The sequence below is a fragment of the Lates calcarifer genome, linkage group LG9 (assembly GCF_001640805.2).
Source record: "Lates calcarifer isolate ASB-BC8 linkage group LG9, TLL_Latcal_v3, whole genome shotgun sequence".
NCBI classification, from domain to species: Eukaryota; Metazoa; Chordata; class Actinopteri; family Centropomidae; genus Lates; species Lates calcarifer.
The window spans coordinates 4,746,277-4,766,511 of NC_066841.1; the positions used below are offsets into that span (position 1 = coordinate 4,746,277).

Below are 20,235 nucleotides of genomic sequence, written 5' to 3' on the forward strand. Positions count from 1 at the left end.
TATGCCCCTTTCAAGCTGCTCTGACAGGAGAAAGGCACCCAGCAGTCAAACCAGTACAAGCTCATTATCTTTTGCAAGCCTTGTCTGAAGAATCATATTGTTGCAGTCGAGGGGACACAGTACCTGTTGTTCACAAACCTCCACTGAGTTGCGTTATTGAGTGGCATTTCCCTTTAATGAGTTTACATTGCTTTGGCACCCAGCTAGCTAACTGACCTTTAATTAGGCAAGCAGCCAGCAGAGCACAGGCAGTTACTGTGGAGAACAGCATCTTCTGGGAAAGATGCTCCTGCTCCCGGAGCTCACACAGTATCTCCCTGTGTTCTGTAAAAGCAATTATTGTTTGGGAAACTTATTGAGGCAGGGGAGATGCCTCAGCAGGAAAACACTTTGGCAATGGGCCCATATCGATGTAGTTAATAAACAAGGAGCTTTAAGTCATGAAAAAAGGAAATTAATGATTAAAGACTGTGAACAAGTAAAGGTAGTGAGAGTTTCCTGATGAATAATGGAGATATACAGTTCAAATCTGGAAATTGCTTGTCTGTTCAAACTAAATTCTTCTCACCATAACTGTATTTTGGTGGAGTCAGCTCATGTATGACAGTGCCATGAATTCAGTGAGTTATGCTATGGACTACAACTCAAGAGCTGTTTTTTAAGCCTATGTTTGCACTAAAAGTATGCAGAATTAGCTATTTGCAGTTCCTGTTTGCAATGTACACATGGATGTGCATATAACAATTACTGAATTGGGCATAAAGATGCTATGGATTTAAGGATCTAGCTTTCATGAATGCAAGTGTCCTTTCTGCTTAAATGTCCTTGAGCTGGACACAGATCACCAGGTCAAGGAATGAGACATAAAAGGAGGGTGTCTGTTCTTGGATGAATAGTGCCTCACCAAATAAATCCATGATGATCCCCAGCATGTAAACCGACCTGTTTGAGTATTCTCAAGGAAGATACTTCACCCCTGCCTGCCTCTGTCCTTGCACCAAACCAACCAGATCAAATTTCACTTTAAGATCCCTGAAATAGGATATTATCTGGGGATTTTATACAATTTTTTAAATTCATGAATATTCTAAAACAAGATTTATGATGTTAAAAAAAACATAGGTTGTTGAGTTTTGTCCACTGTGACATGGCTACAGGTGACCTTCTACATCTGCCATCATGTCTAAAATATTCCTTCTGTCACTGTCTGTGTGAAAAGGGAATAGAAAATGAGAAAAGATAGAAGTGCCCTAAATCAAATATTCAGCTTTGTCGTCATGCTCATACGTGGGGGGGTTGTTTGAAGTTTTAATTGAGGTGGCTTGGTTCACTCTCAGCAATCTGCTTCTTCTTTCTTCATTAAGTAAAAGTGGCTCGTGTTGAATACTGAGAAGGCTGTGTGGGAGGACAACGGCCAGTCGACGCTGTCCCATCAGTCTCCTCTCTGAACTCTGAGACTACAGCCTGCTCCACAGAGACTGATGTGCTGCGTGGAAGGGGAAGTTCTGGGAAAGCAGATGTTGCATTTCATTTTCCTCTAATCCTTCAGAGACGGTATTATGTGAGGGAGGTCTAGATCAGCAATATGAATATGACCTATGGAGGGATCTGAGAGGAGCTGGATCTCCAGGGAGAGAACATGGAGACGGAGCTGGGGGGCCGGTCACAGGGCTCTTTTTCATAGAGTAGTAAATATTATAGGAATAGAAAAACATTAAGAATGAACAATGAGTAGAAAATAGGAAAAGTGAATAGAATCCTGGTTTCCATCATCTATATCTATTGATCTTGTACAGACATTAGCGGTAGCTTGTCAAAGGGAAATATTCTATTGATTAGTGATGACATTTAAGCCTCTTCTTCTTTCCCAGTTGGTTATTTTGTCATTGTCCAATACCCCTTTGGTCTAATCAGTCAGTTCCACATATCTGTGATGCTTTTCATCAATGATTACTGATTGATTACTTCATTACACTGATGTGGTTGAGGACTCATCAGGTTTAAAGGAAAGCTTGCTATCGGCTGGTGTTTTCATTTAGTCCCCCACCCACGAGATCATCAATATCTGGATTCTAAAAGCTCCTTCAGATTTTCTAGTTGGTGATGTCCTTTATTATCTTACAAAGAGATTTTTTACTGTCAATATGCATCAATCCTTCAATTATGTAACTATAATGAAACCTGTATCAAGATCTTTATGTAGTAGCCTGTAAGCTTGACCTTCATATTGCACTGGGTTTCTCAGAATCAAAAAGGCTGCTGCTGAAAAATTATATGGTTGTTTTCAAATGATTCAAGGCCTTTGTAAGCTTTAGATGTGTGTGTGTGTGTGTTAGTGAGGACAAATTCAAGCTTTAGATCTTAATATTTGGACAGTGAACACATTCTTTGGAATTTAAGGATATTCTTCACTTCTTCAGGTGGCCGTTTTATAGTTTTCAGTCAGGCCTTTATGTTTTGTTGTTGTAAAAGGTAAGGCATGTAGTATTGATGTTAAATGTTTCAAAATACAAGGACTAACAACATACTCAAACTGTGTGTGTGTGTGTGGGGGTAATAAGGAAAAGAAAGAGCAAGAAAGAAGAGGGACATTTGTCTTGCTAAACTGTCACACCACAACTTTATATATATATACACACACACACTCAGTGGACATTAATAAATCATTCAAATGCATTCATGAGTGTGTTTTCATGTGTAGGTGTGTACTGGCAGATGTGTATGTATCACAATGCATCAGCAAGACAAAGAGTGGGAGCAGAGTCCTGAGGAGTCATGAATTAGGTCTAATTTTCTGTCTGATTACACAGTGACAGGCCAGAGGGTGTCCAGTGTGTTTGCACGCAATCGGCCCGCTAGCCTCAGCTCCCAGCCCTCAGTGACATAGTGTTATATCAGTGGAGAGCAGAGGCGGAGTATGACTCACCATATCAGAGCTACTGAACATATGTCCCCAAAGGCTGCTTTACAGATTTCTATCAAACTTTATTTTTACTGAAGATTTTGCAAATATCACTACACTGCCATAGTTACAAAATACTTCATTCTGATGGTGTTCATGTGGTAACATGAAGTTTCATTAAACAATATGTGAGTTAATACCTTGCTGTAAATAATACCTAGACTGAACTCCATCCATTTTTAAGCTATTGATTTTTCATGTCAACCTGCCCAAGGGATTAATGGAGCAAAATAAACTGCAAAAGACTGACACAAAGGGCATGTGACACTCTTTGCTTCAGAATGGAAATCTATGTGAGTCCTTCACTAGAGGAAAAAGTCTCTTGGCGACTGTGCCCAATCCACTCCCATTTCATGCTTTGTCAACTCCAGAATGGAGTCATTCCAGATGGGGAGGACTCAGAGTTAAGAAATGTGAAGACTTGACATCACAAAGCCACAGGGAGGAAGTATGAACCAGGTTTGCCACATTAACCTGGGAGACCTCAATTAGGTAGAGGATGGCCTCTACCTGAACACTGCAAACAGATTTGATGCAGCAGAATGCAAACTGGTGCTGGCTTTATAAATATATACCTGCATCTATATCAGAATCTCCATACCATTCATTCAGAGCAGTCATTGCCAGGTGAGTGGATACTGACAGTCTAAACCCTCAATCCACCTCACATGACATAAATTCTTCTGACATGATATTGTAAATATGGAAATCATCTAGGAAGGTAAATGACCGTTGCTAGTCCTGTAACATGATACAGTACCAACCACAAACGTTCCCCCAAAGCTGCTTGCATGCAACACACTTGGCAAAAATATCCAACACTGGAATTATATTTTTTAGATACAATCATTGCAGTGGTAAAGACTGGACTTCCAGCTATCCTCAGAGACGTCTGAGATTCACCAGTTTAAATCTGGCTGCTCCAGATTAAATGAAAAATGTTGATCGATCTTTAGCAGCATTGGCATGGCTGCTGGAACTGTCCTTCCATTTAACATTTGGTCTGCTGACATGATCTCTGCTTTTATATCCCACCTCCAAATCCATTTTTTATAGATTTCTTTCCATAGCAGTTAGTATCCTTGATCGTCTAACCACTGAACTTAATGATGCCATTTTATTGATTTTTATTGTTTCCTGTAATACTCTGTTTTACTCCATGCAGCTTTATTCTCTCACACTAAATACTTCAGGTGACAATATTGCTGTTTTATGTTTTACATGCTGTTGTTTTTATAAGACCATATAATCGGTCACTGTACTATTTTCCTCTTCTTGGAGGCTCTTATACAGTACAACATCCATAAAAATGACTATTATTACTGAGGTAAGATCATCATTGTCTTCTCCCTCATTCCTGCAGTTCAATCATGCGCTCATAGTAAATCATGCGTGCATCAATATTTCAGGCTAATTAATAAGTCTTTCAGAGCAGGGTTACTGCTAGCGTGGCCCATGTGCTTAGTGTGTCCAACTATATTAGGTGCAGGACGCGCTGATGAATCAATTATGTGTCTGTCCATTGATGAAACGAAATGCATACATGTTCTTTGTAAAAGGTCAAGAACAGCCGTGCCGCAGAGCAGCATGATTAATTCAATAAGACTGAGCCCTCTGCACCTACAGGTTACACACGGGGCACAATGCTACAATACCACTGACCATTTCAGAAAAACAGATTAACTTGAGTTTCAGGCTGGTTGAAGCTGCTGCCATGGTTACAAGGACTAAAACCCAATAGTGGACACAGGAGATTTCACAGGTTAGAGACTGGAGGTAAATTAAAGACAGACCATCGGCTATAGGAAAAGAAAACACTCTATATATCATGCTTCAGAACCTTACTTTCTTGCTTGCTGGCTTTACTGCTGGACACTTGTTACCATGGATACCATACACTTGCTATAGCCACTGGATCTTTCATTAGTAATTGACAATTTTAAGTAGCTTGTGTTTTATGCAGGTGACATTTCTACATGATGGATTTAGAATAAAAATAAGGACCAGGGAGCTAACTTTAGTCACTTTGATATTTCCTGATGCATTCATGGCCATGACAGTAAATACAGGGATCAGCATGAGGGCTCTGACTTCTTTTTTGACACAGAATGTAAACTTGTCTGTTCCATGGATTTTATGAAATTATGCAGTGGCTTTTCAAAATCTGATTTGATGGATTGTTGCAGTGTTCATGCTCCACATTTTAAAACTAATGTTGCCACAGTGCTTTGGGGTATATTGTTCTGGATTCAATGAGATTGTCTGTGGGCTGCAACTATATTTGTTTACATTTTGGCAAATTGGCACCATTGAAAGTATGTTGAATTACCCATTATCAGTTCCTTTTATTATGGATATCTACATCTAGGTATACAGACAATGACTGGTGGATTAATGAGATACTAAAGAAAGCTTAATGTGATGATTCACATTAAGATTCACATTAAGAGTTTTAAGGAGCACTTATTTTTTGATTTATAAGCAAATGTATGGACATTTATTCATAATGGATAAATATGTACCTGCGTGTTCAGATGTGACTTAAAGAGAATGGGTGCGATTTTTCCAACTTGTCTCTTGTTTGTAGAACACCTGCATACACCTGTCCCTTTCACCTCATCTCAGTGGCTTTGCCTCACATCTCTTTTCTCTGTCCCCCTCTGCAACTCTGCCACACCCCCTGTTTTTTTCTCATAAAATATTTTAATTAACATGTTTTTTAATATTCCCCTCAGTCTGTCCAGGATCACTTTTTCTGCAAGACTGAGTTCAGTTTTCAAGGTAAAGGCCCATGTTCCAAGTTTGCAGGGCTGAATGTTTGGCTAAGCTGTGCTCTAATCCAGTATTAGCCTGCTTGGCTGGCACTCTCCTCTAGCATGAGCACATTCCTCATCCCCTAAAGAACATCACAATCATGTATTCAGCAGGCATAAATCTATAGCTCGCATGCTCTCCTTTCTATCTCCTGCTCTCCTCCCTCCTATCTCTCTGTGATGAATGACACCCATCTCAGAGCGGTTAACTAAGTATTCTCCATTAATCTGAGCCAAGCGGCTGCTGTCACTGCTGGAACCGCTGGCAGCTCAGAGACCCCATGACTCTCTTTCACACCCAGCAAAACCCACCCACCCACATAACATATACTGAGCCAGGCAGCCAGCCACTGAGGCGGGCAGAGAGGCAGCCAGGCCGAAAGCCGGAGCAGTGCCTGTGTCACCATGGCAACGGGCAGAGTGACAGAGGGCTCCACACTTATGCAATTAGGCGGTTAGAGGAAATTGGAAAAAGTGGCACAGATCACAGTTCATTGTGAAACATCACAAGATGTCTTGTGTATACATGGTAGAGAATTCATCCAGCATCCATATATTCTCTTAATATATCCAGAAATTTATCCATATTTATTTTGACTATAAAAATACATAAAACACAAATATTCTGTAGTTCTATCCATTTCATTTAATTGAATTCATTTATATATTCTAAGTATTTTCAACAGATTATTGCTTATCTATCTACTTTTTCATTTCTAACCATCTGCATCTTTAACTTCCATTAGTAAAAGCATTTTCTAAGCTGTTCTCATCGCAGTAGGAGCCTCTTTACTATAAAATGCAATGAGCAGTGTCCTTTTGCAGCAGGCAAGAAAGAGAACAGTTTGATATGCTGGAACACAAAATCTGTGTGAAAATATATGTAAAGCAATGTTAGGTTTTAAAAATCTAGATATTTCCTGACAATAGCTAAAAAAAAAAAAAAAATCTGTTTTAATGATATGTGTGTATTTGTGAGTGTAATTGGATACTTGTGGATACTTGCTGATCCCCACAAAGTAAATCATTACATTTTAAGGGTTTTAGACTTAGTTTTAAAGATTAGGTTAGGTTTAGATCTAATTTAAGTAAGTGCAGTGTTCTCCTAGGTCACAAAAACAAGGTCTTGTGGGTGTCTATCTGTGATGGAGTGCATACTCACTCTGCCAGCTCTTCAAGGCTCCGGTACACATCATCCTCATTCAGAGCTGTGTCCTCCGATGGAAAAGGCCTGGTACAGATATACACACACACAGAAGCACAAAGAGTGAGAGAGGGTACAAAATACTTTATCACTGCACACACCAGTGTCCCAGGAAGAAAAATAACAAGTCGAAGGCTGTGTGTACTATCTGTCAGGTTGTCACTCTGAGCTCCATCACTTGAGCTACACAACAGCAGGATGCATTCAACACAGGACCCCATCAGTCACAAACAACATTGTCAAAACACATCAGCACACTGCCGCTGACAGATAAAAAACCTGGCACAGCCAACTTTCTCAGGAATTCAGAACTGAAAACAGCCTCTTTCTCTGAGATGGATGGCCAGGTGTTTTATAAATCCTCTGGGTGTTTGAGCAACTTTCAAGAGCCCTCAGGGACAATGCAGAGCAGCATAAAATATTTAAATGATTAAGTTTAGAGTTGTATTTTTTTTCCACACCAAATGTGACCTTCTTTATTTACACGTCCACACAAACACTATGGCTATGAGACACACTGGGGGCAACAATAGTGTAAATTTGAGATTTCATGTCAGCCCATTGTACAATTACTCAAATGGTTCATCCTCTTCTTACATTTCTCATTTCCGCCCACTTGGTGTCAAAAAACACAACACTCCTGGGGAGTGGCAGAGCATAAAAGTGGATGACTAATCAATTAGCTCATTAAACAGGGTGGATTTATTTCTAATCTTTTTAAAGATATCTGCTCACCGCTAACACTGTCTTGAAGTGCGTGATAGGGTCTCGATTGGCCAACCGTGTTTATAATGTTTAATTTTTTCTTTCACAAGAGCTGATTGCTACAAATTATAGCCTATTAGCTTAATACCATGCACAATTGAAGCCCATTAAAATCAGTGAGGTCATGATCGGCGCTAATCATCAACCATGCTAACATTACAGAAACGGAAACAGCCTGTATAATTAAAATGAATCCTGAGTATGTCTTATAAACAGCTAAACTCCAAGATAAAATGATGGGTAAATGTTTTATATGAAAAAGTAAACTCTTAGGGAAATAAACATGTAACCTAGTGCTCAATTTATTGGTCATTACCAGCTTTCAAAGAAACAAAATGCATCACTACAGTGACTTTTTTCAGTTTAAGGAGTTTGATGATAGTTTTTAGGCTTGTTTTTTTTTTTTTTTTTGTCTGTTTGTTTGTTTTCACCCTGATAGTAGCATACTATCTTAAACAATAAAGCCCACACAGCACAGCAGCCAGCAGTGGTTTCTGCTACGGTAAACAGCCCTGTAAGGTTGACCTTGACTTCTACTGTATAATGTAACAACTGAACAGATGATTTGTTTTCCTACTGTCAAAGAGCCACTGGACACAGACACAGACAGACACACACACACACACACACACACACACATACACACACAGAGAGGTCTCATTACTCAAAAGAGCAATGGAGGACAGAGTGAGAGAGGGCAGTGGTGAGGGTTTCAGGTTCATGGGGAAAGGGAGGTGCAGGCTGCACCTAAATGTTTGACTTCAGACTTCAGAGATCAGTTACAGTACAACAATTACTGGACTGTGATTTTTGATATACTTGTTTCATTCTCAACACAAAGTAAGTCCTGTCACAACATTCTCAGGGATAATACAATTAATGCAATAGCATTTATAATTTAAAAAGCATTAAATAAATTTTTCTTAGTCTGGCTTTGTCTACGACCAGTAGAACTAACTAACTGCAAGCTTGTTATTTATGTGAAATTAGCACTACTTAAACATATTAGTGGTTGTCATTTGTATGTTGGGGGTTAGTTTCAAACACACCTAACTTAGGGAGCAATTTAAGGAACAGCCACAATTACACTAGCATATATTATTGTGTGATTTTCATCTGACACTTATTACAAAAAACAGGAGCCTGGCCTATGAAAAAAATGTTTCCTCTGTTTACCAGAAATGTCACTATAGTAGCCAAACCAGTTAAGATTTGGGGAATCCTCAGTATGTCTGGAATGCGTAACAAATTCAACCAGCTACACTACCCATTGTGCAAAGTGGGACATACTACATTCAAAAACTTCTATTCAGCAACAATTTCCTGTTTCCAAGCCTGCATGAGCTGACATGACAAATGAACACAAGATTTGCCTCAAGCCACAGCTTCTATCCAAAAGCTAGTGGTGACACAACTAGCTGAGTGTAAAGTTGAGTAAACTGAAACAAGTGTTTCTCCACTTTTAAAGTGCATATAAGTAATGTAATGAATGCATTTTAAGAGCAGTATGTAAAGGGGCTGCCGGTGATTGATATAATCAGCAGACACAGTATTAATGAATGGATGTCATCATGTGGGAAAGTTTGAGATAAATGGAGACTGTAGCAGGAAAGAGAGAACAAAGAGAGAAAGAATAAATGTTGTAGCAGACTGCTGACGTGAAGTGGGGCAGAGCTTTCATAAAAGCACTCCACTCTCTCATAGCTCTCACCTTTGAAATCCTTTGACTGAGTTTAATCTCAAGATATAATCTGACAGCTGACACACTTTATTGTGTCCCACGTCTTCACAAAGAGCTGCAGCAATGATCAAGGCCAAGTACCACACTACTAAGTGAAAGTTACAGTGTGAAGGTAAAAAGGCAATAAAAGCAGTAGTTTATCTTATTGTTTAAGTTGTGTAAATGTGCAGCTCTGTTAACCTGTGTGTCTCTGTGAGACACCAGCACTTAGGCTTTGTTTTAATCAAAGCAGTGGTCACACTGAAAGAGTGTGTCAGTCATCAGGTTAATGAATGCTCAGCTGAATAATCAAAGGTCAGCTCGTCACCCTCAGGCATGCACGTACGTACACACACACACACACACACGGTAACCAGCAAACTCTCCTGCAGACTCTACCCTCATTTAATCTGCAAATTTTTTCCATGTTTAACTGGTGTAACTTCATTAACAACCTCTGTATTTTCAAGAGCTAATTACAAGTAGCATTATCAAGAAATAATAACACAAAAAGTGCCTCATCTGATTTATGTTACTTTCTCACACACCGTTATGAGCAGAAACCCAGCGCAGAAGCTGTTTCCTCCAGAGCGCAATAACGCACCCACATCTGATGGCCCCATCCAATGAAATGTGCATTATATTATAAGTTATTAATGGAGTCCCGCAGGGCAAAATTTAATTACATAGTAGTTTGTGGAGATGTGCGCTTATATTTATCACTGCAATGTTGTTTTGCCGAGCCAAGCACTGCCCAATGTTGCTGTTTTCATTTCTCTTAAATGGTGCAACCAGGTGTAATTGAACTATGTTTATAATTTCATCAGAACTCCTCTGATGAGCCAGTCTCTTGGCTATTCAATAATGCTCTTGTCTGCAAGCATGTTCTTGTTGTTCAGGTCTGTGCACTGTGTGGTTAACCAGAGTGGAGGATGTGGTACTTGACAAAGGTTTTTCTAAGTAATCCGTTTTGTCTTTGTTTATCTTTCATACCTCTGATTATCCTGTTATGTTGTCCACAGTCCCACCTGGTCTGGTTTATTCCTGTGTTCCTTTTGTATTTTGTCAGTATTGTTTTACTACAACTGATTCTTCTAAGTGAAACAGGCTTTTGTGTTAAACAGGTAGATTTAAATGTGTTATAGCAACATTTCGTGGTTTCTCGATGTGAAGTGTGTGTGTGTGTGCTATTTTTTTCTTTTATATAGTTGTCTCCTTCCTTACTCTTTCTTTCTTTTCTCCATTTGTTACTCTCCACTTTTGTTTGGCTATATTATTTGTGTATTTTTTTGGGTAACTCTCTAATTTACATGTCAATAATTTCACAATAATTTCCTAAGGAAGTTCCAAAAGATAATTTGGAACTTCCTTCTTGTTGTTTGATGTGATTAACAGGGGAAATAAATCTCCCTGCATGTCTTGGGCAGAGCACAAATAAAATAACTTTTTTTATCTCATTGTAGCTTTCCTGGTTAATAAAGATTGAGAATAAAACAAAAAGACCAAGAAAGACCAAGATAAATGTTCTTCCTCACTGTCCTGTCCTTTCTATATTATTTCAATAAACCTCAACCTGCTTGTGACCATCCCAAATTTCTTCTTCACTGTCCATACAGCCAATGCTGGTATAAAGGGAGTTGTTGGCAAATGTGTGCTGGACAAAGCCACAGTGAGCTAGTCCCATTGATCAACTACTGTCGAACAGCAGAACAACAGTGTAGTCGTTAGGTGTGAACACGGCTCAAATGGTCAGCGATGGAAGCACTTTCACGTCCCAGGACATAGCTTTGTTTCTGCAGGGGTCGATAAATCGCTGGAGCTCGAGCAGGCTATGGTGCACTTATTGTACCATGCCTGTCCATAAACCTTCCCCTTTCTGCTTTAAACCTGGTGCCGTGCTTTCATTTTACAAACACTCTTGCATGGGTAGTGTGTACAGCGTGCGTGCTAAGTAACATATGAGAGTGAGAGCTTTTTTTCTTTGCATGTGTAAGTTATTTTCACAACATCTACGTGTGAAATTAGCACACGCGATGCATTCAGTCATGAGTAAAAATGAGGAGTGGATGTGGGATGCTATAACTGAGCACTAATGTGTGTGAAGTAATTCTGTGGTGTGAGGGGGCAGAACTGTGCCTACAGGATGAGGACAGAGAGGGAGGTGCAGACAGTGATTCTTAGCACAGTGGCTACTCCTGCTGTGCACTGCAACCTCATCGTCTGGTTAAAAAAATATAGTGGAACATGGAGCATGGAAGTCTTTAAAAGAGTTTTGTTGAAGAAAAAGGCCCATTCAGTGGAATTACACATTGTATATATAACAGTGTACAATAGGAAGATTTAAAGCACTATATCATTATCTAAACCCCTCCTCTTCCTCCTCATCTGCTCTCTGTCTTGATGCTGAGCTGAGGTCTTTACTGTCCTGGTCCCCAGAGCCCACGACACACACTCAGGGCAACAGCAGGGATCAGTGATGAACTAGAACACTGAAGGGTGAGAGGGTTGAAGGTTATTTTAGGGTTAGCTGAGGACAGTAAAGATAAGCAGTAGGAAGGAGTGTAGAGCTGAATAACAGGACAGAGGCTGACGCAGGCTTGTACTGTAGATAAGCTGTGAGAAGCACAAGGTCAGCTACCAGGACACACACATACGGGAACATCTGGGCTCGCACAAAGAGGATTTAGGTTTTTCCACAAAAAGAGAGAAAACTGTGATCAACTTTTGTTTTTGAGTGATGGTGAATCATTCAAAGATAGAGAGATCCTGATGAAGTGAAGTTAGAGGTTCTTAAACCAGACCTAAGATATAAACAGGCATTGAACAATTTCAGGAGAGAAAGACAGTTTTCAATCACTAAAAATAAATTACATTTTTAGGATTTTTCCCAATATATACAGAAAACAGGAGTATAAGCCCTGAATTCAGTGTGCAAGGTTAGACAATAGGAGGACACTGTTTACGAAGGCAAGTCGTTCAAGCTTTAACCATAAAAATGTCAAAGTAGTGGAAAATGTGTGTCTGTGTGCCTAAATAAAGCCTTAATTTCAGAGTAAGACTAGAGTGCTGACACAGTGACAGAGACATGAACTATTGAGGCCTGATTACAGTGAACAGACATCAAAGACAAGATCAATGGGCTTCAACATAACGTCAATGGACATGCCCGCGGCAATGTTACCCAGAGATTGAACAGAGTGAGGAACTCTCCAGTCATTAAAAGCTCAATGGACGGCCTGATGGGGCGTCTATACTTAAAGGATTTGAGACCATGGGGTTATTGTATGACACTGAGACCTCCACTCTGATAAACTAAAGCTGGGCATGACAAATCAAATCACTTTATAAAACAATTTCTGTATAAGTTCATATTATGTTCAGTTTCTACGACAAACATGAAGGGAGACAACAATCTTAATTCAAGGCTGAATTTAAAGCTACACATGGTGCAATTTGTATTTGTTGAAAATAAAGTGACTAAAAAATGATCAAGGCAAGAGGTGCCCCTTTTCATTTCATCATCATTCTATTACTGGAGTGCTACCTCTTCTCCCCTAATTTATTTTGGGAAACAATATACTGAAGAACCCATGTCAAATTCAGTAAAGTGGAAGTGAGCCTGTTTCCTCTTACTACAGTATCTGGCTCGAGCCTTTGCCCACTGAGTCACCTCTTTCTTGTATTAATCTCATAAGAGACATATGGCTTAAGAAAAGACCTTGAGAGTTTGCTGCTTCAAAATTCACCTAAGGAGTCAGAATTCTTTCTCAGAAACAAAATTACAATCTATAGACTATAGTCTATGGTGTTAATCTCCTATTCTGGCTTCTCTTTATTTGTTACTTGTTCACTGGCTCATAGGCTCATAGGCTTTTCATGGATCTAGAGTGCAATCAGAAGTCTTCCATCTGCTTCTGAGGACTCCTTCATGAGAATGTGTGAAATTCTCTGCCTGAGAATTTAAGGCTTCAGGCTGCAGATTCAGATCAGATTCAAGTTGGTTACATTTCATTTAAACTTTTTGATACTGTTATATCTAGTTTTAGCCTTGAAATTGAATGCCTCTGTAAAGCACTTTACATACAAGACCTGGAGGGCATGAGCATTCTGTCTATATGGTACACTACTTATATGTACAGCATGTTATGTGTATGAGTTACAGCTGTTGTCAGGCCTGTGCACAGTTGATAGGAGCTTTGAAGCGAGACAGAGGAGGTCTGACAGGTCCTTGGACCTTTGAATGTAGCTGACCTTGCTCTAAGCAGAGTTACCAAGATGTGGGTGAGGAGAGGCTTTAGAAAGGCCAGCTGAGGTCAGTGAACATCTCTGTTGTGTAAGTGCTACACTTAATGGCATTGCCCTATTCATGCAAAATCATAAAGAACATGACCTAAGACCTTGTCACGCATTTGTCATATGTCCTTGTGCATATCTGCGATGCCTGTAGCTGAAGCAGTAAGAGACAGATGACTGCTTAAAGCTCCATTAAGCACTGTTTTAGATATCAACACTTTTTCCTGTGTACTTTTCTGTACTGCTGCTGATACCACTATGAATCAACACATAACTTTGATACATAAACATACACGGTTGTCTATTAACAATCATCTAAACCATAGGTCATTTGTGTGATAAGTTTATTCTAACCTACAGTTACATTTTACTTCACTTTCACACAGGAGACCACTATTTGTTTTCTGTGTGAAACCGAAAGTCAGTGTTGTTTTTGAATTGAAAATTCAAAATTATGAAATTGGAAACAGCAGCTGACAAAAACACGTCATCACAAGTTCCACTCAGTAGCAGTGCTGGAGCTCTCGACTGAATCAAATGATCATCCTCAGCAGATGGAGTTGTGATTGTGTGTGATACAATCAAAGGCTCTACAGCTACTGAGCGGACCATACACATTTGTTATTCTGAAGATAGTTCACACTGTTAAGTTTTCTAATCATTTTTAGTAGTGACTGATTATCTAGGACTAATTATGAAGATAGTAATGCATAATAAGATCACTTTGGCTGAGATAACTATACTATTCAATTCATATGTTGACACATTTCCTTCAGAGAATGTGGTTCAGTGTACCATTTAATTTAATCAGAGTTTCAGGCCAGGAGTCAAATGCGACCTTACTAATAAAGTTGTACTTCATTGATCCTCACAAGGTTGGTCTGTTTTCACTAATTTCCCCCCAAAGCAGGGTGAGAGGTCAGTATAACCCCAGGGGGCTGGAAGGAATTCAAAGTTTTGCTCAAGGACATGTCAGCAGTCAGGTGCTTGTCCTTCACGTAAAGGACAGTAACTTGTGATATAACTAGATTTGAATCCATCTTGGCTCTTGCCCCTGAACCACAGTTTGAGAATCTGAACTTTAAATAATAGTTTACTGTTTAATTAATATTCTGATTCTTGAATTTAAAGTAACTCAGGAGTTAGAAAGCCAAGAGCATGATTTACACCGAGGTCAAATGAACATTGATTTGACACCTCACAGCAAAATGGCCAGTGTGGACAAGCAGTGAATTAGCCAGCAGTCAGCAGGTTGTGTTGTCTTTATTAATGGCAGGGGACCTGCTCTCTCTCTGTCACCCGCCCTCTCCTTCTCCTCCCTTCATTTCCTGGCATGGCTCCTAATGGGCGCGCTCCATCAACTTATTACTCAGATGGATAAAATGGCTTTTTATGTGGCGCCGGTGAGACACCAAGCTCCAAGCAGATTGAGAAAATGAAGAGAAATCAGAAGCCCATTCGAAGCCTGATAAAGCACTATGAATGATTTTCTCAGCTTCACCATTATCTGAGAAAAATTTACTACCCCTGCATACAATGTAGTACTCTGACCCAGACAGTAGTGGTTATGATGTACTGCTATATTTCTACATAAACAATGTATGCACTACTGTTTGAGTGACAGATGGAAATGTGTTGTGGATTATTTTGTGCCCTGCAAGATAATAGTGGCTAAAAGCTGCAGCTAATTGCCTAAAAATGTAAATTGACTTTTAAACGAGCAGCAGATGGTAATAGCCACCTCCATTTTAATACAGACCGACAAGTAAATGTGGAATACACTCATCCAAATGGTTTCTTTGACACAGATACACTTGAGCGCTTTGGCTGTTCAAATGATAAATGAGGGAGTTACAAATGAGACACATACCTGATGCCTTTGATTTGTGCAATGCTGTGGTGGGAGATCCTCGACAGAGCAGAGATTACCTGAAACACACAAAAAGATTGTTGACTTTTAGTCACACAAAAACCACTTGCATTTTTCACATTTTCTGTGTAATTATTCATTGTTTACCATTTTATTTTCAAAAATCAGTTCTCTTAATTTGTTGGTTTCTTTCACCTTTCTTGTTTCAGTGAATGAACAGACTGTCAGTCTGCAATCAACAACAAAAATAACCACAGGTAGCAAAAAGATAAAAAGTCAAAAGCAACAATCAGTGATAAAAGTCTATAAAAAATAAATAGTCATGGGCAACAATACCTATAAAAGGAACTACAAAACAAATAATCAAAGGTAACAATTAAAGTAATAAATGCATCAAAGGATGAGTCATTATCAAACTACACTTTCTGCATTCAACAGTTCTCTGAGGGTGATTACCGAACATTACTCCCATGTTTCTTAGCAACCCCCCTCGCAGTCATCTAAACATAATGCAAGCCACCATGTTAATGGTGACATCCAAAGACATGTAGCACACAGTCACAAAAGGCCACCATGGTGTGATCACACATCACACACCAACTAACACACACATAGCCAAGTGCTTGACCATCCCCATATTTCTTATTATTTTAACTATTACTTTCTGTGTTTGCTGTTCTTCATACTTTCAGTGTCTACTTTTCTGTTTTTTGGTAAAAAAAAAACAAACAAAGGTTAAATGTATGCCAGTAGTTAAGCTGATTTAATGCTGGTTATGAGTCACGCACAAGTGGGCTTATGGCTAAGGACTACAGATGGTGTGCTTGCTGGGTCTACAGAGACTAGTTCAGGAAGATGAGGAAGCCACCACCCCAAAACACACAAACAGTCAATCACACACACACACACACACACAACAAAACACAAACCCTGTCTCCTACGCCTCATTACCCACTCTTGGGTGTATTTCCGCTTGCAGCACCGTGGCAACGCCAGATGCCTCCTCGACAGGGAGGAGAAAATTGTTATCTCAACTCCTCTTCCTCAGCAGGTGTGTCATCTACAGCCTCTCATCAAACTCCCTCTTCTCTAAACACACAATGCAGCATGTTACCGCTTGTGGTATTTAAAATTCAAGATGAGCCGATGCTAATGGCTGTTGTGAAGAGAAGACCACCACTCTAGGACTCTGGAGTACTTAATGTTGAAGTGGTGTTGACCAAAACCTTTCACTCTCTCTATTCAAGTTGTTCTCATGTTTAACATAATCAGTTGTGGAGAGTGGAGGGATTACATGGAGCACTGTTGTGGAGTGTGACTGCATCGCATTCATTTACATCTAACCGCTCCATCGGGGGAAACCTCAACAGGGCTATCGCTCTGCAGGATGATAAGGGCTTTTTTCTCTGTGTTGCTAAAGACCTGTGTAATAGGCAGTCATGTTCATGCTTAATGGTTCCAATATGTGCCCAGTCTACCATTACACACCTCCTTAACATATATTCTAACTGCACTCTTAAGGTGGGGACCTAAAGGGAAAGGGAGGCAGACAAAGGAGGAGAAAAGGGAAGAGGAAAGGGGAGAAGAATGGATTGCTAATTTAGCTCCAGCTTCTGTTTAGTCAGTGGTTAGGGTGCTTAATAAATCACTGTGGATAAACCCTTTGTGCTGCTGGGTGGCATGCTTCCCACCTGGCCATGCTGCAGGGAGGGATCACATATGGCACACTGCCCCACAGTCATTATTAGCTCTATTTTTTTTTGGTTTTATTAGCCTGCATTGTATTTATGGAGGGGTGATAGACAACATAATTTAAACACAGGACATCAGAAAAACCTACATATAAACACAAAATATTAATCAGTTAGTTGGATGGATAGATACAGTAGATAGGTGGATGAATTCAGTATTTAGTAGCACTCCATATTTAATACCAGATAGTGTGATCAGCTGTGGTCAGATGCGGCTAAACACAGCTGGTTTACCCAGGTTCAAAGGATAGCGGAGCTGCTGGCTTTGAGCCAGAGAGGTCACAGCAGGGCCAAAGCCTGCTTGGCCTGGGGAGACAAGACATGAGTGTGCCAGCACTGAGCAGGTTAGCGTGACTTCCACACATCACGGTGTAAAGGCTATTAATATTAAGTCTGGAGTTTCCATAGCATTAAGCAGTTTGTTCTCAGTTTTAGTTCATGTTAGCCTCACACGCCATAATGTGAAAAATATGTCTCAATACTGGGAGTGCTGGCAGTCCGTGACTCCCTCTGGCTTCGGTAAGAAATGCTAATTTGCAATCTGTTTTCAGGGCAGCTGAGGAGGTAAAAAAAATAAAAATTCTTCTCAAACAGTGACGAGGGCATAAAGTGACAGTTACATGTTTTATCTATCTTTAATGTAGAGCTACACCTTCACTGCAGATAAAGTAGATGTGAATACAGGGTTGATTTTATTTAACCACCAGATACTCTAGAAGTAGCCTTTGAAGCCTAGAGACTCTGAGTGATACTCAAAAGATTTTCAGTGGAGTATCCCTTTTTCTATCCACATTTTTGGAGCTGACCTTTTTGTCTATGTCATAACACCACTCCTCTTATTTTCCAGCTTCTGCTCAAAGGTGGCCTGGTCTGTCTGATTGTGCTTTGCTCTCTCTGCTTGTGTTTCTACTTCCCTTTCTGCCTCTAATACACTCTCTTCACCCTCTTCTGATCCTTTGGTTCAGTCAAAGCCTTTGAGTCTCTACACATTATTAATTTCCCTCTCATCTCGTTCTCCCCGGGGGGTCTTAACTCTGGGGCTAGCCAGAGAATAAAGCCTCTTTCACCCCTCTAGGAATATGCAAAAGACAAGTCACACGATGGAGTGACAGCTTAGGTTCCTTAAGCCCCAAACCAATATCTTACCTTAATTACCACCCCCACAGCTCCTGGCATCCCCTTACCCACATCTGACCCTTTCTGTCAGTCAGGACAGTGTAATTGAAGACACATGTTAAGTCAGACAGCCTCACTGATGCATGCATACTGACATGCAACATTTACAATCCATTTACTGCATTATAAGTCTGTGTGTGAACCACAGGGCAGGGGAGGAAGAGCAGGATAAGGACTGTAACTGTGGATTAACTGTGAGGCAAAGCCAAATGTTTGCAAACACACATCTCCCCTGGCAACCAGGACTTGACTGAATATGCATGGTCATCAATTACAAATCAAATCAAACCTGCAGCCATACGCAATTAACCGTAGGAGGGCGTGGCCATGATCTGATTAAGATCTGAAAACATGCACAAGAGGACTAGGACAGTCCATCACCAAACACACCCAACTGCCAATTCTGTTTATATCTGATGCGGTTGTGACATGATTATATCTTGCACCGCAAATCAATGCATGTGTTGGAAGTCATGCAACAAAGAGATGGAATTAATGAAAAATTCATCACATTACTATTATGCTTTTTCTCATTTCTCTCACTGGGCTCCGTCTGCAACAGCCAACCCCCCGATAGTGTGATATATTTATGAAGTATTCACACTTTGATAAGACAGAATTCCTCTGCTTATGCCAGCCTGCCAAAGTGGTAGGCACGAGGCAGGAGGGGCATGGAGTGGGAGAGCTGAGAACAGATGGCTGAGTGGGAACCCTGCGTGCCCAACATCAATAATAGACAGACAGAGGAGGGATGACTGAGCCCGTCCACCCGTGTGCGTGTATGTGCGTGCATATGTGTGTGTCCCACTGTCCCACTGCCTCTAGGAGTTTCTGCCTTTTACAAACCTTCTCTTATTCTGTCTTTTTTATTCTTAGGGCTGAGTCTCTCTTTTTTCTCTCTCTTTCACAGTTTCTTTTCTGTTATGCACACAATTCACACACAAAAACGTCCTCCAAAAATGAAGCATCGTACTTCACAGGCCATGAGACAAAGTTGCTCCTTTTGCAGAGGCATGCACACAACTTAAACCTTGATATTAACACCTGTAAAGATTTTTTTTTTTCCATTCATTCATTCAGCCTTAACTCATACAGTCCATTCCTAAAGAGTTGTTAACTCTCTTTTAAATACATGGTCAGTGTATATCAATAAAAATAAAAGCAGGACTGCTGCTGCTATAAGATAAGCTAAAACATTCATAACTACAATTGAAATTAAAAGATAGTCATTGAAATAAGAATAAATAAACTTGCAGTAATATCAGATAACAGCCTGGTTACCTTGGCCTGCAGCCAGACATTAAACACATACAGTCATTCAGAGAAATGCACTGATAATGACAAACAATCCTTACTTAGACACAAAGAGGCTATACAAAATATATAAATACTGAAAAACTACAATCTGCCATCCATGGATAAAGGTAGAAGTTAAAGACACAACACAACAACACCCAAATCTCAGAGGATGTGTTTGAGTGTGCACAGAACATCTCTCAGAGGCTCTTGCGTACCTTGTTTATTATACAGTGAGAGCTGTGCAAGAGACCGCATGAATGACTGTGATTAGTCCCTGGCCATCAGCTCATGTTAAAGTTGCTGAATACTTTCTGGAGCTGGGGCCCTCTGCAAATCCTGATCCTACAGTCAGATTGGCACCCGCCACATTGCAGTAAATCCC

The 20,235-nt window shown here is 40.1% G+C and overlaps 1 protein-coding gene across 7 annotated transcripts in view; it reads right to left on the reverse strand.

Moving 5' to 3' along the window:
- vav2 (vav 2 guanine nucleotide exchange factor) overlaps positions 1–20,235 on the reverse strand; it is a 167,219-nt gene that overhangs the window by 31,807 nt on the left and 115,177 nt on the right. For all 7 annotated transcript variants that reach the window (XM_018671738.2, XM_051072795.1, XM_051072796.1 and 4 more), the window contains exons 3-4: positions 15,628–15,686; positions 6,938–7,006 (exon numbers count right to left, since the gene is read on the reverse strand). In XM_018671738.2, coding sequence (XP_018527254.1) covers positions 6,938–7,006; positions 15,628–15,686 — 128 coding nt within the window. The remainder of the gene's footprint in view (positions 1–6,937; positions 7,007–15,627; positions 15,687–20,235) is intronic.